General features: G+C 41.1%; 1 protein-coding gene across 1 annotated transcript in view; it reads right to left on the bottom strand.

Annotated features, from left to right (window-relative positions):
* Positions 1 to 13,308: 13,308 nt before the first annotated feature.
* nhsa (Nance-Horan syndrome a (congenital cataracts and dental anomalies)) overlaps positions 13,309 to 27,966 on the bottom strand; it is a 73,674-nt gene continuing 59,016 nt past the window's right edge. Inside the window, exons 4-9 of the mRNA XM_083672100.1 lie at positions 26,445 to 26,507; positions 23,825 to 24,020; positions 21,855 to 21,986; positions 18,304 to 21,237; positions 17,884 to 18,007; positions 13,309 to 17,783 (exon numbers count right to left, since the gene is read on the bottom strand). Of these exons, the coding sequence (XP_083528226.1) occupies positions 17,141 to 17,783; positions 17,884 to 18,007; positions 18,304 to 21,237; positions 21,855 to 21,986; positions 23,825 to 24,020; positions 26,445 to 26,507 (4,092 nt within the window). The 3' untranslated portion in view covers positions 13,309 to 17,140. The remainder of the gene's footprint in view (positions 17,784 to 17,883; positions 18,008 to 18,303; positions 21,238 to 21,854; positions 21,987 to 23,824; positions 24,021 to 26,444; positions 26,508 to 27,966) is intronic.

Raw genomic sequence — 27,966 nt, 5'->3', positions numbered from 1 at the left:
TTTAAAAATGTGCATGAGACAATAGAGTCTCACCCAGAAAGCTCCCAGAAGTAGCCTACTACAGAATACAGTACTGCAGGATGTTATTCTCTTTCCTTTCTATCCAATTCAAAACTCAAATTCTGCTTTCAAATGTCACATTTCCTCTCCCTGGGGGATTCCTCATGATTAGATTTGGGCTCCTCTGAAAAGGAGGCAGTTGGACCACCCCAGCCTAAATAAAGATGTTATAAAAAATAAAAAGATAAGATATTTGGCTTCTTACGCTGATTTATGTATGTACATTTCCAGATCCTCCTGCTTCCCCAGCCCCATGGTTATGATCAAGCAGATGGCTCAACATGGGGATGGCAAACAAGGTTGCAGTTGTCTGTTTTTATCTGTAATCATCCACTCTTTGGGGGATTCCTCATGATGTGAGGCTCCTCTGAAAATGGGACCTTGGTCTCAGCAGAATCTCCTTGCCTAAATAAATGTTTAATAATAACAAAAAAAGACAAAAGATATTTGGCTTCTTACGCTGATTAATGTATAGTTGAATTCAATTCAAGAAAGCTTCATGGGCCGGCAGGTGAAGATAGTATTATACATAGTATTCATAGTATTATACAAACACAAAAATAAAATAGAATAAAATACATGATAATAATAATAATAAAATCAATAAGAAACAACAACATATAAAACATATATACATACAGAACACTAAAACACAAACATATATAGAACAAATCAACAGTAAAAAAATATCTCACCTTAGTGGAAAGACATTATCTACCACTATGGTTTCCAGTAACTATTAACTGTCTCTACGGTCATGGCATGCTCTGACCAATTTAGCTGCCAGGCTGTTTTCTCTTCCTCTCCAAGAATGAAAGGTAGTTTATTGGTATGTGAGAGTGCAGTAAAGTTGAAAATCATTTTTTTAAATAAAGAGTTATATATTTCCTGAATATCATTGTATTTTGGGAATGTAAACAGGAAGAGCAGTCTCCTCTGGCGTACAGAAGGTGCATACCCTTTGCTGTATGGATCATCATCAGCATGTGTTACTTTGTAATCATCCTCTTAGACTGGTCATCTGACATATAAAGCAGCCAAAATCCAGGCTGGCAGTCTCTCTGTTGTTAAACTTGAGGGCAAAGTTAATGATCTGCACCCTTTGAATGATACCCATGAGGGTCACTAAAGAGTCCAGTGCTTTGTTCGCATCCTCTCGAATAAAGGCCTCCCTCTTCACTGATGTCTCTCTTCAGGAAACATGCAACGAGAACAAAGTGTTTTTGTCCATATCAAAGCTGGCTGACGTTGACCGATACTGGCCATTTATCAACCCTTCTAAAGGAGCAATTCTTCCTGGACAATAAATAATACAAGTTTAAAAGCAGGACTAAGTATTTCTAAGTATCTCCTCCCTTCAACTAAATACTGCAACATGCTACAGATTATAATTACATTAAGATACCAGATGGTTTATAAATGGTTTATAATTAATCAATACATCATGTATAACCAGTTTAGTATTAAATTATAAACCATTTACAAACAGTTATAACTCATTCGTTTAGATTGTACGATATTCACTTGGTGCTTGACAAATAGGGAGCTTGCAATCAGGAGCCAATTATTAATGCATTATAAATGCACTTTTAAATGTTTTGAAAACTAACCCTGATGTGAAATGTGCAAAAATATGTCTCTATAGTCCAATGAGTGCCCTATGTTGTCCAAATTGATTTAACCTTTTGATTTGAAGGTTAAATCAATTTCCAAGGTAGCCATGGCACCATAATGGTTGCCTGGTTGATTAGCTCTCACTAATTTCGCTGTATTTTAATACCTTTCTGTTATTTTTTTAATGAGAATTCATTTTGAACAATTATTGTTTTTGATAGTTAATTGTTTTGCCTATAATATTCATCAAAAACAATGTCAACTTCAAGGATAAACTGGACTACTACAACAGTGGATACACAGCTAGTCTACTCTAGATTTCTGCATGGCTTTTAAAAAATGCAAACTGCAATTGCAGTGGAATTTAAGGCTTTTCTCAAGATGCTGGGCCTACTACGGTGGAAAACATGCAGAGGAAAGAGAGCAGGAAGGCAGAAATCCATTAAGCCTTATTCCTCTAGAGATGCCATCCCTCATGTAAAAACTGCTGAGGTGAGAAACCCTGGGTCCAGCCAGAGACTGTGTCCTGCCACTGTTGCTTCCCCACAACATCATCCTGCAACCAGTAAGCGATCACACCTGAGGATGGCACTGTTTAACACCAGATCCATTGTCCCATCCTCAGTGAGTTCATTATGGACAACCATCTTGATTTGCTCTATTTGACCGAAACATGGCAGAAACCATCTGAATATTTTCCCTGAATGAGACAATTCCCAATTCTGGTTATGCTTACATGGACAAACCATGTAAGCATAGCTAAACTCTGACAACTTTCTCACAAACAGTGCCTTCTACAGTTTTCTCTGAAATCAGCACCTCTGACCTTGTAAAGGTGGTTGCAGGCATGAAGACCTCAACCTGTGCCCTGAACCCAATTCCAACCCAAAACCCAACTCCTCCCTCTCAACTGGTAATGTCCCCCCTGCTCAAAAACAAGTTTGCTGCTGTCACCCCCATACTTAAAAAAACTTGGATTGGATCTGGACAGCCACTATAGACCCATCTCAAACCTCCCTTTCCTGTCCAAAATCTTGGAACGAGTTGTCGCCTCCCAGATGAAAATCTATGCGGACTCCAACAACCTCTATGAGCCATTTCAGTCTGGCTTCAGATCCAAACACAGTACTGAAACAGCACTCCTAAAAGTCACTAATGATCTACTGCTCTCCACTGACGCCCGATCCCTCAGCATCCTCATCCTCCTTGATCTCAGTGCCGCTTTTGACACCATTGATGTTGAAATCAACTTTTTCACTCTAAATAAACGTGAAACAGACACCAGTGTTACAATCATTTAAATCAATCAATATATCATTTATTATCATTCATATAAAATCAAATAAGAGTCACAATAAAATACCAGTAACAAACAAACTTGCAAGGAGAGAGTAACAACATACCCTCGATGAATAGAATAGTTGTTTTTTACTGGAAAAAAATACCCAAAAACTCTCTGCCCAACAATTCAAAAATGTCCTTTTTATATTTGTATCTCTCTCCTGGGGCACCAATAGTTATTTAGATTCCCCATATCTATGTTCTCAAAACATGGCTTTGATGCACAAGGCTCTACTTTGTTATGCATCACACAGACAGCATCAGATGTCCCTGAGTATTCCCAGAGGGTCAAAATGTGATACACGTTGAACCACCTGTTACAAGCATTTTTAGACATGGTTGGTCAAACAAACACGTTAAGTACTGGTATGATTGACAGTTCAATGAGGCTTCACGAAGGAGGGGCACTCCGGACCAATTCCAGAGACCCAGATTCCTTCAGTTACAAATGTTGATAACTCATTAATGAATGTTGGCAACTCATTAATAAATGGTTAACGGTTAACCCTTTAACTCTCGATGCTGCATATAGGCAACAATGTCTTTAAACACCTGGTAAAATGTCTGTACGTGATCAATTTACAAAAGGAAACTACTGTCTTGAACAAGTGATCCTAATGAACACATTTACCACCTTCTTTTAGCACCTTCGGGTGCCCGATTGTTGTAATTACACCAGCGTACGTTTTCTCTGAAAAGTTGAGGAAATCCCAAGACTGCAAACACAGAAATTCTGCTCCTCCGGAAGAACCTTGTTTGTGGTCAAAAGGGTGAGTTTCTGAAATTCAATGGATGCAAAATGCTCATAAGATGTTAAGAGATGCCAGAATAAATTCTTAAAAAAAAGATACATTTTTAGTTGTGTATACGCAAACATCAGGCGTTGGACTGTAATCATACTTTTTGGCTCAAAAGTTGTATGAAAACTTACATTCAGAGTCTGGATCTCTTTATTTACATTTATGGCATTTAGCAGACGTCTTTATCCAAAGCGACTTACAACAAATACATTTGTTTAAGTAAGTGAATCATCTATCCATCAGTCATCATAAGACAAAGTAATCAATGCTCAGACCAGAGGCCATAGGCAATCACAATGCTTTTAAAAAAAATTATTAACAGGAGAGAAACTTGTACAGGGGGGTAGTGGGGATGAAGAGGTCTATCGCTGCTGTCCTCCACTATTCCCTCTCCCACCTGGAAAACAAAGACTCCTACATCAGGACGCTCTTTGTAGACTACAGCTCCGCTTTTAATACAGTCATCCCCCACAGACTCATCCACAAAATGTCCACACTTGGCCTGCACCCCACCCTCTGTGACTGGCTCCTAGACTTTTTGACTGGCAGGCCCCAGTCTGTCAGGATTGGCAATAGGACTTCAGCCAGCATTATTACAAATGTTGGCACCCCACAGGGATGCGTCCTCAGCCCCATCCTCTACACCCTGTTCACCCACGACTGTGTCGCCTCCCACAAGGACAACATCATCCTAAGGTTTGCAGACGACACCGCAGTGATAGGATGCATCACTGGCGGGGACGAAGCGGCTTACAGGAGGGAGGTGGCCAGTCTGGTAACATGGTGCGAGGACAACAACCTCACCCTCAATACGGACAAGACGAAGGAGATGATAGTGGACATGAGGAAGAAGAGGGGACCTCATCGGCCACTGTACTTCCGGGAACTTGAAGTAGAGAGGGTGAGCAGTTTCAAATACCTGGGCATCCACATCAGCGAGGACCTCACCTGGACACTTAACACCACTCAGCTGGTTAAGAAGGCCCAACAGCGGCTGTACTTTCTGAGGAGGCTGAGGAAGTTTGGCATGTCGCCCAAGATCCTCAGCAACTTCTACAGCTGCATTGTTGAGAGCATCTTAACTAGCTGCATCACTGTGTGGTACGGCAGCACTACTGCTATGGACCGCAGACGCCTGCAGAGAGTGGTGAAGACCGCTGAGAAAATCACCAGGACTCCACTGCCCTCCCTGCAGAGCATCTACCACCGCAGAGTCCACAGGAGAGCCGCCTCCATCCTCAAGGACCCCACCCACCCCCAGCACGGACTGTTCACACTTCTACCCTCAGGCCGGAGGTACAGAAGTGTTAAATGCAGGACCACCAGACTGAAGAACTCCTTCTTTCCCACTGCCACCAGGCTCCTAAACAACCCATAGGAGATTAAGACTAATATAACCTTACTACCTCATAACCAGTTTGCATAATTGCACTGCTACGTTTGCACTGTTTATTATTATTATTGCTGCTATTTTTATTTTTTGCCTTAAATTTTGCTGTCTTGTACATTTGTTTAGTATATATTGTATATTCTTTTGTATTGTATATTTTACATTGGTTGGCATTCTGCGGACAGCAAAGTAAGAATTTCGTTGTACAGGGAAACATGTTTTCTACTGTGCCAATGATAATAAACACTTTGAATCTTGAATCTTGAATCTTTATCACACATACAGTGCTCTGCATAAGTAATGGGACAGTGAAGCATTTTTTTCTTCTTTTGGCTCTACACTCCAAAACTTTGGATTTGAAGTCAAACAATTATTTTCTGTTATTTGTGTACATATTGGTTTCACCATTTGTGGCCCAGGCCTGGTTTCTCTTCATCAAGAGATCTGATAGTTAAATCTGACAGTAAAATACTATGGGTTAGACCTACACTTCTAAGGCATTTAAAGAGGGCATGTTTGTCTGCTAGAGAAATAAATATAGAAGAAAAAAAATCTAAATCCATTTCAGGGTCAGGTATGCCGCCAATACATGACATTTCAGAGTAATACAAATCATGGAGAAACGCCTGCAGTGAGGAATGTTTAACATTTCTTTTCATAATGATACAAGAATCAGTATTTTTCTGTTTGGTGTTTCTAGCAATAGGGCAGTGATCACTCATTTGCAATGACCCCACTCAATAAGTACTTATGGGGGCTATTAGTCAAAATTAGGTCAATCAGCGAGGAGTTTGCTTAGTTTTATACATGAACCCGAATAGGTATTCTTCAAATAATCAGATGCTGGGGTTAGCCAATCACAGTTAAAATCCACTAGGACAACTAATTCAGATGACAAAAAAGGTCTTAGACATTAATATTATCAACAGCATCTGCCAAGGCTACTGGCTGGCGGTAAATCCCAGCATCAAACACAAATACATTTTGCCCTGTGGCCACATCAATAATGAGCATTTCATTGCATTTCTTGGGGATAATAATATTTAACAAACTTAAAATCATGCAGTGTATTTTTCAAATATATAACAACTCCTCCCCCTTTTTGGTGCCTTTCACATCTGAAAACATTAGAACCAAAAATGTCTTTATCCAAGACTGAGCTATTTAGCCATGACTCTGAGAGGACCAGAATGTCAGTATTAGTCTCTTGAACCCAGATGTCCAGGAGGTCAGTTTTAGGACGTAAACTGCACACATTTACAGTATGTGCATCAGCCCAAGCCCCTGCCTTAATTTCAACACATTTGGGGAATCCATTTCATTTAAACGAAGAAGCCTGACTTTCAAAGCCCTTTGCTAGCATTTAATGTCTTGTGTTCAAAATCTAGGAAAACAAGCACTCACACACAAACACACCTCAGGCCAAACCAGTCAGTCCCTGATTAGATTATAACAACAGGAAATTGCATCAAACCATGACGTAGAAGTTAACTCGCTGGCTATGTTCCCATATCCACACTAGAATAAAGCAATGTATTGGCCTATACAGAATAAAGCAATGTATTGGCCATGTATTCTAAGTGATTTACTAGTGTGGACAGTAAAACACAGTATCTGATTGTGGCTGAAGCTTCCATAATATGATGGTTTAGCAATTGTTTGGGTAATGTTTCTAATATTTGAGAGTGTAGCAGACTCAGTACTGCATTAAGCGCACCCCCCCCCCCCGGTATAGACTAAGCTACACAGTCAGGAGGACCGTAGCCAGGCGCCTTGCTGTGAGAATGATTGATCTTCCTCCCAGTGTACAGGAAAGGAGGAGGGGAATGGGAAGATGGGAGGAATACATCATTATTGAGGTAGATCAGACGGCTCATTATCCAAGTCAAAGTGATCTGCTCTATACAGAGCTCTGACAGTTGCTTCCAGACAGCGGCAGAAAAAAAAATGTGAGAAGGTGGATTTGCCCCAAAAAATCTCTGCTCATTTGTTGGTTGTTTGTTGATTTGGGTCTCATTAGTTTTGAATGGAAAACTTCAAACAAGCTTTCTGTTTTTAGACTGTTGGACATCCATTGCGAACATGAAGAACAACAGCGTGGGGGTGAGGAAGGAGCTTTCTCAGACTCAATAGAATGTTGTCCTCCTTGTGTCTGATCTGACCAGCGCCTTTCAATACCTGTTGCATGATGAGGATAATACGTTTCCAGCTTGCTTCAAAAGTTTGACTGCTTGAGAGTTACGAGAGTCTGTCAAATCAGCTAAATCTTCAAAGAAGGGTGGTAGGATGGAAGGCAGGGGAGAAGGATGGCAGGGGAGAGGACACCTTTTTAAAAAGTATTTGGACAGCCCATGGGTTTCTTTTAGGCAAGTGGCTCTCCCTAGTGGTCAAACATGAAAGCCAACACCAGCAATAAGCACATGTAGGCCTACACGTGTGCAAGTGTGTTCACACACGCGCACGCACGCACGCACGCACGCACGCACGCACGCATGCACACACACACAGGGCTCAAGAAGTCCAAAGCATGTTAGTTATTTGCTATATTTAAGTGGCAAAGTTGTATACAGAAATGGTGGATTTGAGTCAGTTTTAAATCTATTAATTTAGTTTAGATAAAGATTTTATTTTATTTTATTTAACCTTTATTTTAGCAGGGGAGACCAAGGTCTCTTTTACAAGGGAGCCCTCCATACACACAGTTTACAACCATATATAATACAAATACAGAATTACACATAACACATAGAGGTTTTAACAAAGAGGTCCTCAATCAAATCTTTAAACTGCGTGGCACCAGAGCAACATGAGTTCAAGAGTTAACCAATTCTGAGAATGAGTTAGGTAATTTATGTTCTTGAATTTCAATAATGAGGTTAGGTAACCCAGGAGTTTATGCAGTAGGGCTTTATACACAAAAAGGGAGTAATGAAGAGATCTACAGGACTTTAACAAGGTCCAGCCAAGATGGATAAACAGTAAATACAAAAGAAAAGGAAGTTCATGAAGAAACGTTGTGGGCTTGCAAAGTCTTATTTTGGTAGTTGGTAAAGTGAAAAGATGGTTTGGACTATAGATAATCTGACAGATGGATAGATACCGTAGATAGAGAGAGTGAGAGTGTAAAGATGCTTAATGTTTAAAAAGTCTAAATAGGATCAAAACTCTGAATGGAAGTTCTTTAAGTGGATTCAGTCTACATATTTAAAGTTCAATTGAGCTGTCAAGCTTAAAATATGAATTCCAAATTCGAGTACAGGTCAAAAAGTATAATATGAAAGGCATTTAAAAGTTGATTTGAAGTTAATAGGTTAAGCGGTTTAGGTTGTGCAGGGATGAATAGGATTTCATGCAAATTCTCAGTCTAAAATTCAAAAATGTTTAAATTGCAGCAAACATCTGAATAGAAATTCTTTAAGTGGAGTCTAGATAAATAGATAGATAGATAGATAGATAGAGAGAGAGATAAATAGATAAATTGATAGGATGAGCCAGGGGTAGTTCAGTGGAGTGGGTAAAGAGTTGGTTAGTTGAGTGGTAGAGAGTGGTAGAGTTGGTTGGCTAACTGGATGAGAGTTTTTGGAGTTACAAAAAGATTTGATGAAAGAAAGTGAGATAGATTGGTTAGGTTGATTGGTTGATTAGATGGATGAATGGATAGATGAAAAAGAGGATGGATAGATGAGAGAGGGGAGGTACAGAAAGATCAAAACAATTAAGAGGTTAATCAGTATGGGTTATACTGAGTGAAGCAGTACTGACTGGTGAAAGGAATGCTAGGTAGTTGAAAGGTTAGATAGATATAAGGTTGGAAAGATAGAAGGTTAGACAGATAGTATGTTAGAAGGTCATAGATAGATACACTCACCGGCCACTTTATTAGGTATACCTTGCTAGTACCGAGTTGGACTCCCTTTTGCCTTCAGAACTGCCTTAATTCTTTGTGGCATAGATTCAACAAGGTACTCAACAACATTCCTCAGAGATTTTGGTCCATATTGACATGATAGCATCACACAGTTGCTGCAGATTTGTCGGCTGCACATCCATGATGCGAATCTCCCGTTCCACCACATCCCAAAGGTGCTCTATTGGATTGAGAACTGGTGACTGTGGAGGCCATTGGAGTACAGTGAACTCATTGTCATGTTCAAGAAACCAGTTTGAGATGATGTGAGCTTTGTGACATGGCGCGTTATCCTGCTGGAAGTAGGAAGAAGATGGGTACACTGTGGTCATAAAGGGATGGACATGAAATAACGTAAATCGCTTACAGCCGTAATTGACATGGTGAAATGCTTTGGGATCTTGCTCCTCGCTCAACAACAACAGTCAGCAACAATCAACAAGTCAACACTGAGAGTAATTAAAAAAGTGACAATAGAAGAAAAATGATAATAATGCTAGACAAATAAAGTGCAATAATGTCAGGTGTGCAATAATATTGTGCAATAATGTCAGGTCATTCTTGCATTATGTAAAATAATATACTATGTGTCTGGCGGGCATATACCGTTCCTTACTTGGGATGTATATGATGACAGTTCTAAAAGGTAAAACTCCCTGCACTGTGATACAGTCAGAAGGGCACATTGCATGGTGCTGTGCTACATGGTTAACAGTTAATAGTCAGGTCACATAATGCTTCTTGATTCAGAAATACAAATAAGCACAGGTGGGATACTGTCATGTGCTCTGGTGTCAACATGTCTCACCATGTCATCACTAAACAGGTATTGTAGAATCTAACCTTTAAAATGATCATTCCAGTGGTATTGGAATGACACCATGAAGGTCATAGTTAAGTGGCGGGTTAGGGCATGCACAGAACATTCCAACTATTGTCTATTAGATTATGGCGTTGGGCTCATTATCAGTATTACAGTGCCCTCCATAAGTATTGGAAGCATTTTGTCTCCTTTTAGCTCTATACTCCAACAGTTTGGATTTGAAATCAAACAATTACTATGAGGTTTTAATAGAGATTATCAGCTTTAATTTGGTAAAACTAAGATTCCTAGAAGATAAAAGTTAGCCTTTTATGGTTATGTTGGTTGGTTGGATGGATAGAATGTTAGAGATACAGATAGATAGATAGATAGATAGATAGATAGATAGATAGATAGATAGATAGATAGATAGATAGATTGATTACTGGTAGCAAAGAGAGTGCATTATTGTATAATCATTCTAAGAATGTGTTCTGCAGGCCTCTTGTTGTTTTCATTTAAGAGTCCTGAAAGTTCCATGGCAGTTGCAGTAACAAAGGATCTCACATAATGTTGGCCTAAATCAATATTCCACCGTGTTAACCAGATGACAGGTTTTGGGGTTACTTAAAAAAGTTTAATAGGTACCAAAAAGCTTTTATCGGAGTTGATAGTTTTCAGTTTTTGGTTTTTTTTACAGCTGAAATGGTGTTAATATCTTAAAAGGTGTAAGTTCAGCAATGGTTCAAAAATTCCATCTTTTGGTTTCCATAGTCCATGTTAAAAAGTGCACTTTCAAGTTTGTAACATTTAAAAAATTTCATAGGTATCAAAACCAAGTCATAGAAACGCAAATTAGACCTCTATGTACGTTTTAAAATGTAATTGGTGTGAATAGCTTAAAAGTTGTAGGAGGAGTAGCAGGTGAAAGAATTGGAATAATAATAATAAGTATGTCGAAGAACGATAGTAGGACTTGCTGAAGCAAGCCCACTAATAAGTTCAAGAAACTTTGCTGGGTAGTTGAAAGAAAGTGAGATAGTATTATTGTAGAGCATTTATAATAATATCAGTTTACACATGAAGGTTTGGCAGAGACTTTTGGCTTTATTTTGTTAATAGCAAAGCATATCTAATATTGATAATCTGACTCCAATTCAATTATCACTATGTGCAAAGAATTGTTGAGTTTGTGCTGAATTAGTGAAAGAAAGGTCAAATAGAATTAAATGAGGCTTTAATAATACTGTATACTTATACAACTATTACAAGGCAAATACTTCATAGAGAAATGTTACATCTTAATAGAGAGAGATAGAGAGATGACCACAGGTCATTCAAAACAGTGCTACTCACAACATCATGATAACCTCACAACAGGACAGAGGAAAGAGAGAGCTTTTCCCTGACCTCTGCTTTTTTTATCACCCTAAAAACCACAGTATTTAAATTAGGAGCTGTTGATAAAGAGACCCAACCACAATTGATCTTATTACATCCAAACTGATGAGATTACAGCTTTGACACCTCAAGACATTCCACAGAGCTCACAGCCATTTTTCTTCCGGGGGATGGTAAATTTAAGAAGATTGAGCCAGAATTGAAATTATGCTACTATATTATTATGGTAGGGGACAAAGTTAGAGATGGTTTGGTTGGTTGGTTGGATGGATAGAATGTTAGATAGATAGATAGATAGATAGATAGATAGATAGATAGATAGATAGATAGATAGATAGATAGATAGATAGATAGAGAGAGGGGAGGTATAAAAAGAACAAAACAATTAAGCGGTTAATCTGCATGGGTTATACTGAGTGAAGCAGTAGTGACTGTTGAAAGGATGATGGCTAGGTAGTTGAAATATTAGAGAGATATATGGTTGGAATGGTAGATAGTATGTTAGAAGGTCATAGATAAAATGTTAGATAGATAGATAGATAGATAGATAGATAAGATGAGCCTAGATGAATGACAGACAGATAAGATGAATGGATAAATGAAAGAGAAGGATAGATGAGAGAGGGGAGGTATAGAAAGATCAAAACAAAATAAGAGGTTAACCAGTGTGGGTTATACTGAGTGAAGCATTAGTGATTGGTGAAATGAAGAAAGGATTGATGATGATGCTACTGTCGGTAGTTGAAGGTTTAGATAGACAAAAGGTTAGGAAGATAGAAGGTTAGATAGATAGTATGCTAGAAGGTCATAGATAGATAAATAGACTGATAGATAGATAGATAGATAGATAGATAGATAGATAGATAGATAGATAGATAGATAGATAGATAGGATAAGCCTGGGTAGTTCAGTGGAGTGGGTAGAGGGTTGAGTGGTTTAGTGGTATAGTTTGTTGGTCAAGTGGTTGAGAGTGGTGTCAGTGGGGTTTAATAGGTATCAAAAAGCTTTTATCCGAGTTGATAATTTTGGGTTTTTGGCACATTTTACAGTTGATGTGGTGTTAATAGCTTAAAGGTGTAAGATTGGCAGTGGTTCAAAAATGGCACCTTCCATAGACATCTATGTTAAAAAGTGCACTTTCAAGTTTCTAACGTTTAAAAAGTTGAATAGTTATCAAAACCAAAGGTCATAGCAACGCGAGTTAGACCTCTCTCCACGTTTTAAAGTTGGACTGTTGTGAATAGCTTAAAAGTAGTAGTAGGAGTAGCAGGTGGAAGAATTGTAATAATAATAATAATAATAATAATAATAATAAGTATGTCAAAGAACAATAGTTGGACTTACTTAAGCAAGCCCACCTAATAATAATAATAATAATAATAATAATAATAATAATAATAATAATAATAATAATAATAATACGTTTGTCAAAGAACAATAGTTGGACTTGCTTAAGCAAGCCCACCTAATAATAATAATAATAATAATAATAATAATAATAATAATAATAATAATAATAATAATAATAATACGTTTGTCAAAGAACAATAGTTGGACTTGCTTAAGCAAGCCCACCTAATAAGTATGTCGAAGAACAACAGTTGGACTTGCTTAAGCAAGCCTACCTAATAATAAGTATGTCGAAGAACTATAGATGGACTTGCTGAAGTAAGCCCACCTAATAAGTGAAAGAAAAATAAGTAATTGGAATATCAAGAGTTGGACTTGATGCATGGCGACAAATTATTGCCAAAGGTTGCCAAATCAAAATATTTGAGGGTCTGTGCATTTTTTAGGGTCTGTTCATTTAAGACTACAGGTAACTGCAGTAGTTAAAAGAACAGTTATGGCTACACCCCTTAGAAGCTTACCTTGTAATGTATTTACCTCAGACAGTGTTTCTGCAGAGCATACAATATGACCTTCTACTGCGAGTAGACAATCAATGACACCACGACACAGAGGGGGTGATATATTTTTCAAAGCAGTCACATTTATTGGCTTCTTCTATGCACATTTACTAAGCAGCCAGTTGTGCTGGCAGATGGTTGAGAGAAGATTTACGAAGGGATTTTCACAATGTTTACTAAAAAATAAATACAAGACAAAGTGTTGCACAGCTCAAAAATATACAAAGGCTTGGAATTAGTGTAAACTTTTTTTTTTTTTTTTTTTACAAAAGAAACGCTTGAACAACCTTTGCAACAATTTTAAAAGGTATTGTATTTACAAGTTTGTACAAAAAATACAAAACTTGATGCAAATCTGTTGACTTGAGCATTCAGCCTGAATGAGATGCATCTAGTACCAAAACAGTTACACTGTAACCCTCTTTTAGTATTTCTTCCATTGTCTGTTTTCAAAAGTATTGATTCAATCAACTAACCAAAAGAACAGTTCAATGTTACTTACATGTGTACACATTTTATACCCTTTGGTAGAAGCATCAACTGTGTACTCCCCTCCTAAAGCATGCTCAAATTATGAACCATGAAAGATTATTGAAAGGAAACAATCTTAAAAGAAAATCCTATATAAATAACTTCAGGTACAGCAAGAGACAAATGAAAACTTCACAAACCCCACTTTATCAGTGCAAAAGTCTAGATTATATTTTAAAATGTCGGAATGATAGTTCACAGACTCATAACTCATTGTGTACCCTGTAGTAGAAGACAGTTAAAACAGTCCTGGCATTATTGTAGAGCTTATTCCCAATATCAATAAAAAAACTGTTCTGTGTTCTGAAGTTATGAAACTCAGAAAATCTGTCTGGTCCCAATGTTTGTATTATGGCCAACATTATGTTAATAGTCAAGAGTGTACCTATGGGCATACAGTAGCACCTGCAGATTCTCTTAGAGGACTATGGCTACATAGATACTGAAAAATAATATCGCAAGTTAGATAAGAGTTTGCATAATGAGGTCTTCCAAATGATTGACTGTGTCAATTGTCAAACTATGGTCATGCTTTGACAAAAACAGTCCAAAGTAAATCATGTGGATCTACTGTGTGATGGTGATAGAGATGCCAGAAAAACACAAAAGGACAAAGTCTCCCCCTGGTGTTCAGTTGTAGCTTATGCTTTGAAACAGGTTATCAATGTCATATTTGAATGGCGCAAATGTGTTACTATTTTTCCACTCATCTGGGTTGATGTACTCATATTAAATCTCCTGGACCAGTACATAAAGCTTTAACATCTGTCCCACTAGATCATCTTTATAAACAAAATAATTATCAGAATAAAATATGTTGTCATTAAAAATATCATAAATTCATCTCATACTCTTATCAAAAGATTGAATACGATTGAGGTGTAAGTCAAATGTTAGAGACTACACAGGTTCTCAGGTTAACAGTTTCATTTCTTATTTCTTCAGAATATTCTGTATTTTAGTAACAAAAATAAATAAATACATACATCTAAAATTAGACCTTTGCTGCGTGGAAACACTTCATTGAAAAGGGTAGACTTTGGTGGGAGAGGGACACAGTGGTATGTGTTACAAATACAGGTAGCAGAAAATGCCAAGTCTCAGAATCAAAAGTCACCACAGATTTCCTCCCTCTTGCTTATTGGCCTTGCCATTGAAACAGTCTAGAATCAGACCTTGCCCTTCAGCACACTATGCATCAAAGTCAATGGTGTGTATCACCAGACCAGAACATCTGGCCTCTCTCTGTTTAGAGGATAACAACTGATTTACTACAGTAGCTCTCAGGCAAGGTCACTAATGTCCAATGTCACTTTCTGTAAGACCGCAGCTAAACTGCTGACATTGCTTAAAGGCTTCCACCAAGACATACATATTTCAAACTCTAAATGTCAGTAAAAGATTCCCTTGCACCCACAATATAGGTTCACTCCTTTTTGTTCCATTTTACACACTTTCCACATCGCTCTTTCAACACTTCATATGCACATCAAAGTCAACAAACCATAAATGACCCTTTTCCACATTTGTCCACCTCATCTTGTGACCTTTACAGCTTCACCTCAGTGACCTTCATCACCTGACCTCACCCATGTCCACTTCTTTAACTCTTGTCCCACAATTCCATTTGCTACCTGCTTGCTCATAACCTCCCTCAAACCTTCCGTAACAGATTGTCAAGTTAATTCTCTATTTTGATATTTCCAGTCTCTACTGTGTTGAAGACAGTGCTATATTTTACACCTAATGTAGACACCTATACATGCTCAAGTGATTGGAAAATGTCCTATCCTGTCAAATAATAATATTTATTTAAATTCCATAATTTATTTTCTTCTTTATATTCTTAATTGCATGCTGTTTATGAAAGGACTAACTGAGTTAAACAGAATATGAACACACCACATCACATGCTGGCTAACACATACTGCCCTCTGGCTATGGATAGTGGACATCTGGTAGCTTCACAGCTTTTCTCCTGCTCTTCCTTGCACAGTGTTAGTCCTGAAGTTCAGTTAGGGATTGCTCAGTGTTTGGTATTTGTATCATCCAATTATTTTCAGATTCACTGGTGAGCTAAAATGTAGAAATTGTTTGTGTATTTAATTTCAAAGGTATTCACAGAATACATGTGGTAATTCTAATGTTTCTCCAAACACATTGATGTGATTCAAATCTTCACTTATGTAGCAACTGATACAAGTCAGTCTGTATCAGTGTGAGGATTTTTCATTATATTGAACCACTCATTATGTGGACCACTGGTAAAAAAAAAAAAAAAGGCTTGGCTTGTCAGTAAAAGTAAGATCACCTCCTGTTTGAGTCACATGTCTCTGGCTACAAAGATCAATAACAGACTGAAAGACTTAAGACCTATGACAGTTCATATCAGAGCCCTGTCATCACGTGCCAATGACTACTAACGAACAAGGTATTTTCACAACCTTTTAAACTCGGGTGAAATGTATATATTTTCTCTTTATATACATATATTCTATACATCTGGCATTTCTTCCATTAATATCATAAAAGGGATATTCTTGGGGAATTAAGATCAAGTGCAAAGGATTTGTGGTTCATGGAATAAGAACCTATCCATCTGAACAGCCAGCTAAATGTGTTTAAGACCCCCTCAAAAAAGTCATAAAAACCTCAACATCTTTGTCATCCTGCCAACTGCCTGCTAAGACCCCCTATAAGAAAAGGCCACAGTTAGTCTCAAATTTGCCTGCTACAGTATAGACAGAAGCCAAGATATCACAACATCTTTCCCTTCTTATTACACTGACCGGACTCCTGCACCTTACAAGTGTCTTCAATACATTACAGTACGTATGTATCATATGAGCTCATGTTTTTGAGAATTGAACAATGGAAGATGTTTACATGTATCTCTCTTTCTGTGATGCTACAGTACAACACAACGTTGCCTTGATAAAAGGAACAATGCCCATGTATTTCTGTTTGTTGTGACTAGGATTCCTCATTCCTAAATGTTTTAGAGAGTGGTTTCCTTTCATGAATGAAATTAAGTGAATGTTATGTCTCTAAATACAAGACAATTAGTGTTAAAAAAAAAAAACATCCACAAAATAAAACAATATGGAAGTTGCTATCACTGGTACAGTCAGCCAATTTATTCATTCTGTTTGCCCCTAATTGTTTTTTCTTTCTTTAGTGTCATATATACAAAAAAACTATTTTTCTGGTTTTCCCTCAGTCAGAAACACATACAGTATTCAAAAACAGTTCACCACAGTCCAAATGTCTTAAGTATCCTGGTCCAGACTTTCTTATTATCAACTCTCTTTTAAAACCGTAACATTTTTGTCCTCTCTCACTCCTTGTAATGGTTAACTAAAGTGGGAGGGGCCATGCTCAGCTCTAGGACGAGCCCTGTGAGGAGCGGTCGTCGTGTGGGCTCCCGTCTGAGTTCTCTGTCTCTCCCTCCGAAATGGCCTGCATGGGTGCTGTGTAGAGTCTGCTGCGTATGCTGTAGCGGCTGCTGTTGGCTGGTGGAGGAATCCTGGAGCGGCCCTGTCTGGAGGCAGCAGACATGGGGAAGGCCTTGGGGGAGAAGCCCTCGGCGTTGGCTTTGGGGAACGGGCTAAAGAGCAGCTCTGCACCTGGTGGGGACTGTTGCTGCAGGGGGGAGGAGGGAGGCTCCTCAGATGGCCTCATGGTCCCCTCCAGCTGTGGCTCTCCGGGGGATTTGGGGGCGATGGGGCTCTTGAGGATCTCTGTGGCGGACATGCGGTAGCTGGAGTCCGAGCGGCTGCCCTTCTTCAGAAGCAACAGTTTGAACTCCTCGTTGGAGGTGCTGGACTTCTTTGCACTCCTGTAAATGGGCCCTGGGGTTTTCTGTGGGGTGACAGGGGTCACAGGGGTCGTAGGGGTTGCAGGGGTCACCGGGACGCCTGGAGAAGTCACAGGGTTGCCAGGTGGGGTGGCTCCGGATGCACCACCCAGGCGGTTGCGTGCACTCAACTCTCCAGAGTCCTTCCTGCCCAACACTTTCCTTTTGGATCTGTGGATGACATAAGGTGTGACAGTTAGTCAAGCCTGTCCTATTGGTTCATGTCATGTTGTTACAGTAGCAAGGCGATACACTATCACCAGAAACCCACCTGTGGATCATCGCAAAAAGATCCTCCGTTGTGCGTGCTTTAGTGGGTGACAGGAAAACACTGTCCTCCTCAGCCTTGGTCTCCTCGTTCAGCGGGGAGATTGCATTATCACTGGGGGTGGACTCTGGAGAAAGACGTTTGGCTCATGTTAAAGTACATCACAAAAATCCATAAGCCTTCTTAAGTTTCTTAATCACTGTCTGTTTTTTGGTGAACTTGCATGTAAATTTAACCCAGCTGGATAAGTAAGCTTTAACATTACAATAATTTCATTACAAACAGTGACATACTTCAACTTCCTGAATACCTTAAAAATACAAAAATGAAATGAAACGACTATCCCAACAATGAACTACTATACAGTACCATATTGTTTTTGATCGACACACAATAAGGGACATGTCAGGGGTGAAAGCTTACCTTTACTGAAGTAATCCTCTGTTTCTGGTGTCGACCCCTCTTCCCTGCTCTCCTGCGAGGCACTTCTGGTTGGAACACCTGATGATGACTCATATCCCAGATCTCTGCTAGCGGCATCGCTGATTGGGTAAGCTTGCGATGATGTCTCCGACTGATAACTTAGAACAGGCACTTTGTCAACACTGTCAGATCTCTTGGCTAAACTGTGCTGAGCAGGGGCTGAGCCTCCTGCGTTAATCATACACAATGATGAGTCTTCGTCAGTTGGCCCAGATGATCTCTGTGGTTGGACCATTGGCTCTGCCTCTAGGCTGCTTCCAGGAGAGAGAGGAGCTATGGAGGAGCTCCCCTCACTCTGTTCCTCCTTTCCCTCTTTACCTGTGGTCACCTCTGGGAGATCCGTACCCCTCTGTGGGCTCTCCAGGTCTGACCACGTCTGCTCTGATGGGACTCTGAATGCTGTCATACTCCACAGAGGTGCCGGGGCCAGTCTGTCTTGTCTATACCTCACATTGTTGTGACATGCTACTTCCCTAGCAGCATTTCCTGGGCTAAACAGTGATTCACAGTACTCCTGAGAGGGTGGGTGAAGGGAGTTGTAGGCTGGAGGTTTCCTAAACTCTGGGGACCTGCTTCTGCTGGAAGGCGGGCTGGCGATGGTCACAGTGGGACATTTGGGCCTGGTGGCAGTGTCAATGTCTCCCTGCTTCCCAGTGGACCTCAGTTGGACCGAGCGCAGCACGGTGGGGGTGATGGCCATAGGTGTGGTGTTCGTTGCCTCTGAGCTGGCCACTCCCGCTGCAACCCTGGCCTCAGCCTTAGCCGTCACTACCGCTGCCTTCTGCTTGTGGAGGATATGCATCTGGTTTCTGTGGGCTGAAGGCTTGTTGAGGACATTGTGAAGGGCACTTAGGTCAAGGTGGGTAGGAGGTATGATTGGCAGCTCCAGGTCCCTTTTGGAAGAGGAGCCTCCATCCCTGGTGGAGAGCGACTGCTGCTGCAGGGAAGACTTCCTCTCTGGGACTTTGGGCTTCCTCTTCCCACTGGTTGGTGACAGGGGGCCTGAGAAGAACGCAGAGGGGAAGGAGGACGTTGGGGTTTCTGATTGGCTGGAATAGCCACTGGATGGCGATGCCAAGCCTGCCAGCTTCTCTGGAGATGCCAGCTTATACTCTGCACTCTCCACAGAGGGAAGGGAGGGGGTAGTGGCCCTGGACCCAGACTGAGAGGTCTGGGACTCTGAGCTCTCCTGTGACTTGATGCATTCAATCACAGTTGTACCCGTAGCAGTGCTGGAGTTGGACAACGATCGGTAGGGATCATTGGATTTCAAGTCGTTGAGGAGCCAGAGATCTGCATAGTCAGACTGTACAGCACCCTCATCCTTAAAGGAGTGTGTGTCTGTGGAACCAAATAGGCCTGAGTCGGGCATCTCATCAGTGCTCTCGACCCCCCAGGCCTCCAGGGGCTCCCCGCCCAGAGCATGGTTTTCTGCCTGACCTGGGGAGCCAGCCAAGGCCAGCTGCAACTTCCTCTCCCTGGAAGACAATGGCGGTTGCTGTCCGCACGATATCTTTGGTTCTTTCTTGTCGGGTGCGTTTCCCTCGCCACTGCTGATTTTCCTTAATGATGAACTTCGTCTGGGTGGAGACGGCTTCGCCTTTGGTTTCCTTAAGGAGAGACAGCGTCTCCCCATGGTCATCTGACCACCGAAGTCAGACTGAGGGCCGGCGGCTGCATAGTGATTATACGTGAAGCTTTTGCTACCTTTAAGACCACAGTCAAAGTGCATGGAGGTATAGTAGCCTTCGGTGTCTATGGAGTAGTGTGAGACGGAATCCGCCCTCTCGGACGATGGCTTGTCTGAGAAGCTCTCGTAGGTGGCCATGCTGGTGAAGCTGGGACACTCCAGGCTGCCCTCCCCCTCCCTCTCTCTGGTGCTCTCAGGGCTGAAGTTCTGGGGGCAGGGTGGTTCAGTGTGGGGGTAGCTCCACTCGCCCTCACTTGCCGTGCTGACCCCTGCGTCATCCAGCAGGTCTATGGCCCTTTGACCCCGGAGGCCCTGCAGCCTATCCACGTGGTAGGAGTCCATGATGATGAAAGAGGCTGGGTCATCATTGGTGTGGGGAGCCGCATTGAGCGACAGCTCAGAGTCACAGTGTGAAGATCCAGTCAGGGGGGGCGAGGCGGCTGGGGGGATGGTCTCCGAGGTCTGGGAGGGGCAGGTGGAGCTGCTCCCACTCCAATTCCCGCTGGAAGACTGGTGGTCCTCCTTATGGTCCATCTGTCCACTAAGCACCCCCGTGGTGGAGACTGAGTGAATGGGGCTACTAAAGGTGTCTGAGCTCGATGAGATCTCACAGCTGCCCATGTCCGTCTTCCTGGGCAGCCTGGAGCGACCCCTCTCCATCCAGCCATGCTCCGGGCTCCCCGCGTGCTGCTTGTATTTCAGGCTTCCGAGCTGGTGGTCTGGCATGGCCTGGTCGTCTGTGCTCTCCTCCTCATCCTTCAGCATCAGCTCCCCTGGTCCTGACAGGAAGTCCTCCACCTCGAAGGGCGAGAGCTCCTCCTCCTCATCGTCCTCTTCACTGTCGTCACGGCCCTCATCCATCAGTCGCCCCCCCTCGCGTGGCAGGCTGCGGGAGCGCAGGCGCACTCCCAGCGAGGCCGTGAACATTACGTTAGAGCCGTCGGGTAGGGAGGAGATGTTGCCCGTGGAGTGGGAGAGGGAGAGGGAGACGGACGTGCCCTGGCCCCTCTGGGCTCTGATCCTCCTCCGCGAGGGCGCCCCCGCGGCGATCAGGAACTCCTCCGTCTGGCAGCCCGAGTCCTTGGTGTTTAGGCGGCTGGCGAGGTCCTCATTGCAGAGAGTGATGTCAGCGTCAGTGTGAACAATCACTGTCCGCTCTCTGGCCACCGGGGATTCGTCAGAGTCTGCCACAATGATTCAGAATGAATCAACAAAATTATCATTGTTTATTGTAAAATCAGAGGAACATTGAAAATATCTAAGCTGGGCAAAATAATTTGGTTGCTCTTTATTCAATGGTACAGAAATGACCAGTAATTACATTAAAATGGTAATTACACAATAATAACCTATACATTACTTGTTTGTTTCTTTGGGTTCATTATAACAAGCATCACTGGGCACTATTTGGTGCTGGTAGCTACCAATTGTATTAAATTCTTTGAAGTAAGTACCAGAAGGTATGCTATCCATTGTTACCACATCATTTCCTAGTGAATAGCAGAATAATAAACTGTACTGTACTGTAGGTTTATACCAGTCAAAACAGACAAATAAAGTGCTACCTAAAGTTGTATAGCTTATTATAAAAAGAAAAGCCAAACAAATCTCACTTCATTTTCAGCCAGAAAACATTTGTATTGAAATGTAAAAAAAAAAAAAAAAAAAAAAAAAAGCCTAAAAGATACATGTCCTATGAATAATAACATGAAAACTTGCTTTATGTTGATCTCTGACCACCGCTACATGATCTACTATTGGTTAGATGCTACTAAAGAGGTGAGGTGTTGGTTTGACATACCTAGGTCTTGCTGCACCCGTCTAGGAATGCCGGTGATAGTTTTCCGTCTCCTCAGCTTCCTCCTCCTCTGAAGCACCGACTGAGAGTGAACGAGTGAGCAGCGCACACTAGCATCTCTGTCAAAGCCAACCCCTGCAGAGCAAACAGGGCATGTGAGAAACCTTTGTGTGCTGGAGAGACTGCAACCATGCCCTCTCCCCTATTTCTCACACTAATACTCCTGGGTGATTTACAACACTAACCATATCACTAATATAATCTGATTTATTCCTACAGTTAAGATAACATGAGTTAAAACAGGCAAGGGATATTTAACAGGTTATCTACTGTATCTGTCACATAAAAATGTAGACAAAAATGTGTTTCTAAACATAGCAAAGATTTTTACATTTTTACATGAAAGTTAATTACGCTGCTTCATGATATTTATAACCTGCTTTGCTCTCTAGATTAGACCCCAAATCACATGTTATACAGCTTAACACATTATTGCAAAGTTTGCGGACACTACAAAAAATCATAAGATGAAGAACAATGTATCCTAAACCGGATACAAAACATTTAAAATTGTACACAAAAACTTAAAACACTGAACACACTGTATAGGATACAGTGTCATGCATGTTGACGGGGTTCACAAAGCAAGAAAAAAAAAGAGAAAATAAATGGAATAAAATGCAGTTGTGTCATCTGACTGTACCTGATCCCAGCCTAGCCCGCTAGCTGACGCTCTGTGAATCCCTGCTTTAGCTCCCCTGTTGTGCTTTCTTGTTGCAATGTTTCCCCCTCACCAACATCATGACTATCATGTGATTGTAGCCTAGGCTTTTCAGCACCACGGCAATTACTGCACTTTGCTTACAATGTGCAACTTTTTCTCAACTGTCTCTGACTCAGCCAATGCTGGCACAGAATCTCCTTCGACTCAATGCCAGTGAGAGTAAATACAATTGGGCAGGCCTTTAAAAAAAATCAAATCAAATGGGACTAATTGGCATTCATGGGACAACATCTTGCCTCCTTGCACACCATGGCACAAACAAACCATCTAAGTAAGACAACCAGGAAGTCACTGGTTAGCAAAGCATGACTTGCACATTTTAACTTGATTTCCTGGAACAAGGGTCTAGCTGTGTTTTATGCTTTGCATGTATTTCATGCTTTGTTAGCTCTGAGGCTCTGTGGATATAAATAATAATTGAGTGCTAAATATAGACGAAGCAAGTCAAAGCTGGTTAGATAGACATTGTTAGAGTCTTAATCTCTAAAGAGACGTCAGCTCTGTGTTTTCACTGGAAATTGTAAAAGTGTATTACCAATCAACTGAACAGTTATGGTGACACAGGAGAGCAGTGCCACTCCTGACCAGCAGTGACATTGGTCAATGGTCTCTGTGTGTATACGATCTAAGAGTGGTCTCTGTGTGTATAAGGTCTCTCTTGCCTTCCCCTCCTCCACACTACGCTTTAGTTAGTACATGTAGAAGGGACAGGTCACGTGGTGGGAACACTGACAGGCATGGTGAATGGACAGTTAAAAGATGTCTCACTGAGGAAGGCTGATATCGCTGAGGGAGAGGCAGCGACGGACACCTCCTCTGAAAACAATATACATAGCAAAATCAACATACTTACAACCCAAGCCTGACCTTTATTTGATCTTAAAGGAGAACGTAAGGGCAACTTCCTTGCAGAGGTGGCTCTGATATGCCAGATACAAGCAAACCAGGGGCTACATGGCGTTGTAAGTCAGGTTCGACAAGTGTGGTAGCTAAGGGTGACGTCCGGGGTGTTTCTGAAGTCAAGTGGCCATGTTGTGCATCATCAACGTTTTGGGTGAGACACATCCAAAAGCATAAGGTGTATGCCTATAAAAAACCTTTTTAACAGTTCTCCTTTAAATCTAAACACGTGGACACAAACCAAACAGGTCAAGAGACACACAGGAATGAGAAGGTGCTCCAGATTTACCCGTGACATTTATGGGGATGACACATGAGGTGATGACTTGGGAGTCACTTTTCATTCTCTCCTCTGGGGTGGGCAGCGGCAGTGCTTTAGACCAGTTAGTCTGCTTGTCTAGGGTGGAAGGGACGTTAGGGACAGGACACTTAGGCCGGTGGCCTAGCGCCACGACCTCCGCATCAGGGTCAGTCGGTGGAGGGGCCTGGAACAGATGGACAATGACATGGTCAGGTTAGGCTAGGCTACAGCAGTTAGCTGGAGTTACATGTCAATGAGGATGTTTTTTTAGGGGTTAATGGGTGGATTGCTCAAACTCAGCTCCTAAAATGGCCATATGTATACTGCTCAGTATATAAGCTATTTAGCTTTTGAGTAATGATTGAGCTAAGGCAAAGACAGATTATAATGAAATCATGCCCTTCCATGAACTGAGTTTGAGACCTCTTGTTTAAGCAATAGAGGGAATAAAAAGCATGCTCAAGTGAGTTTGAGTTGTACAAAATTGATGGGCCGACATAGTAATATGATAACAACATTTAGTCATCAGTTAGTAAAGCATGCACAACAACATCATTTAAAATGTATATTATTATTATTATTATTATTATTATTATTATTATTATTATTAGTAGTAGTAGTAGTAGTAGTAGTAGTAGTAGTATATTACACTTGGTCATTCAATTGAGCATTACAACCTGTATAACAAATGTAGGACTGTCATTGAAACTTGTTCCTTCACAATGAAAGGACGATTAAAGAGGGAGAAGTTAAAACTTAAAAGTATGTATAAGAAAAAGAATCAGATGAAAACATGGAAAGACAAATGTATGGAAAGGCAAATGTAACTAGACACAAGGTTAATAGAACTTCATAGTCACCACATTGGGCACATTTCAAAATTGACTCAGGGTTGACATCTAAATGTCAGTAAAATCTCTGTATGCTGCATACAAGCTATAGCCTACATTTAGTAATAATGCAGGCTGCACTTCAGCTATCAGAACCAAATAATCTGCCAACTAATATGTGAAACAACAACAACAACAAACTGAACATTAAAAAGAAAGAAGTAAAGAAAACAGTAATTTCAAGTCACAGGTCTTGAGACTAAACAAACTAGCTCAAACAATGTGTCATCAATTATGACTGTACTGCAGAATGAGGGTACATTTCAAAGCACCTGAAAAGAACTGCTTCGCATTGGCGCTTGTCTGACTACCAGATTCAGTAGAACACAACTGCTATACTCACTCTCAAATGACAAAACACTCTATCAAGTATTCCACTTCCCGAAACTTCAGTACCATGTCTGTGAGCCAAACTAAAATGTTGTTGTTGCTTCTCTCTTGGCACATGGTAACACCAGATTTGTCTACATCTTAAGTCTCCATGCTGAATGAATTTGGGGAAAAGCGCACTTACCTTTTCATTCTTACAGAGGGGTACATGTAAGACTGGGCGTGATTCTCAGGCTAAACTGCCCCCCCCCCCCCACACACCCCACACACACACCCTACCCTGTGTTACAGACGGTTCTTGAGCCTTTGTGCTCTCTTTTCCCAGCAGACCAATGAGGCCCTGACAAAACACTGGCCACAAAAGAAGCCTGTTTCCTAGGAAACATCTCCTAAATAGTAAAAAAAAATCCAAAAATCAAAGGGAGTGCATTTACAGCTGATTTGTTTTTAGAATAGAAAGGCACATTAGTTTAAAGGAGGGTATGAGTGAGAGAGGATGAGAGAGTAAAGGAGGGAGGGAGGGAGGAGTAAGAAAGGAGGAGACAGAGAACAAGAGAGAGAGAGAGAGAGGGAGAGAGAGGGAGAGGGAGAGAGAGAGAGAGAGAGAGAGAGAGAGAGAGAGAGAGAGAAAGAGGGAAAGAGAGGAGGTAGTAGGCAATAAAAAGGCAAGGGCAACATTTTGGGGTTTGTGTTTGGCCCCCATCCAAAGGCTATTTTCATTAGAGAGGGGATCTCAGGGGTGATGTTTAAAAGAATGTCATTCATGAGGACTAAACAGGGGGTAGAAGGAGAGAGAGAGGGGAGGGAGAGAGGAGGAGAAAGAGACTCTTTGGTATCAAAATCTGAAACAGAAATCTGAGAAAAAACATCTCTCTGGCTGTCCACTCACTCAGGCAGGGTTTTAGGGTAACCGCAGCACAGAGGAATCATGGGTAATCACAGACACAAGCTTCATCCTGCGAACCCTATCATTATGAAATCCCTGGCTGCTGTGCCTCTGTCAGTAAGGCCGTTACACACACATTCCACACATACTGCAGCACAACTATTTTAAAGCCAGAACCTTGATATGAACTACCAAAACAATAGTTTGCTCTGTGAATGCCGGGTGTGTCAAAGTGTATAAAAGATTATTAATCCTGTTTCTTAAATCTGTATGGAGTGTCAAGACCAGTATGAACATTTGTATCAATTTCCTTTTTTTTCTAGTAGGGAAAGAGGTAAGGTTTTTTGTGGATGCTGACACACTTTGGGAAGGTTGAAAAACAGAAAAAACAGAAACAGAGAAGGAACGGCCAGAGAAGAAATGTTCCAGAAACATTGCAATGTTAGGAGAACGAGAACAGGCACACAGACTAGTCAGTGACTAGGGGAGAGGAGGACAATACCTTTCTGCTCCAGGGAGAGAAGTGGCAACATTCGGTGGGGGAGGAGGAGCGGGTGCTTTCAAACTACAACATAAAATGGCAAAAACAAAAGGAGGAAAAAAATGAATGACGATGACAAAAAATGAGAATGGATTCAAAGTCACATTGAGAGAGGTCAACGACAACACCATGGAAAATGAATGAAGGGAAAAACCATCAACATTTTCCAGACAGGAAAATGCATCCAGGGGAGGGAGGATAGACTTGAAGAGAGTGGAAGAACAGGTGTATGACAGAGAGGGTGTGACAGAGACTCACGACCAGCTACCAGGTGTGGGTGTATGACCTGAAGGAGAGACTGTGTCATTAGTAAAGAAGATGGACACCCTCAACCCAAATCTGTCACTTGGTGAGCTGTAGGTACAAACAAGTAATGAGTTATACGGTATTTCCTGTAAAGGCAGAAATTAACAGGTCTCTGCAAATGGTCTTTTAACCTGCAAAGGATCATGGATGATTGGAACTTTCACTGGACTGATGAGTGACTGAACAAAAACTCATATCTGAGTGTGTTGGGGAAAAAAGTGTGAAAAAGAAACACCAAAATACAACAAGGAAAAGTATTGCCTCTGTCCTGTTTACCTGTATCTGTACAAGCTGGGTTTTCACATCTCTAACAGGTCTCTCCTGTGGCTTGGTAGGAGGAAATACATTGCACAGAAATTAATATACTGCGTAAATGAACAATGCAATGCTTATTTTTTTCTGGATGAAAAATAATAAATAAATCTGACTAGATGCATGCAGACAAGAGCAAAAACATTTTTTATTGACAAAAAATGTCAGACAGTTTCACGCATGCTTCCACATCCACCGGCACATTCCCACAGACAAGAAGGGTCAAAAGAACAAATGGGGAAAAAACATAAAAGACAATCCATGAAATGAGTCCCTACGTCAGCATTCAATATGTCTGTACACGTATAAGACCCCCATGGACCTCCATGGAACAGATGCACCAATGACTCATGCTGATGCAACAGATCCACAAGGTCACTCTACCTTTCTCTGCAGTGACTCTGTCTCCGCCTCTCTCACTGTCCTCGCCTAGTCAAACCAAATTCACATGTACAGTGTTTCATTCCAAAAGGTGTGTACATGTATCATCAAATCTGAATATCATAGCTTAGAGCGTTTATAGGCAATACAAAACTATTCTGTCTGAATCATAGTTTTAGGATCTATTCACTGCATATATGAGCTCCAACATGAGGCAATTACAAAGGATAGTTCACTATTTCAAAAACCAATTTTACAAAAAAAAACTAAAAACAATGGGAGTGATTGGGGAATGAAACAAAAGTTCAACATTGTGGCCAAATCCCCTCAAATGAACTCTTTGACTTGGTAACTTTGATCATTTTTGATGATTGGTGATTTGGCCACAAATGTTTAAACAATTTTTTGTTCCCCAATCACTCCCATTGTTGTTTTGTTAGTGTTTGTTTTGTTAGCGGTGGCTAAAGTTAGCTGAGGTTAGTAG

Source organism: Argentina silus (assembly GCF_951799395.1).
Source record: "Argentina silus genome assembly, chromosome: 6".
Lineage (NCBI taxonomy): Eukaryota > Metazoa > Chordata > Actinopteri > Argentiniformes > Argentinidae > Argentina > Argentina silus.
Note: the sequence above shows the minus strand (reverse complement) of the source record. Positions and strands in the feature narration are given on the sequence as shown.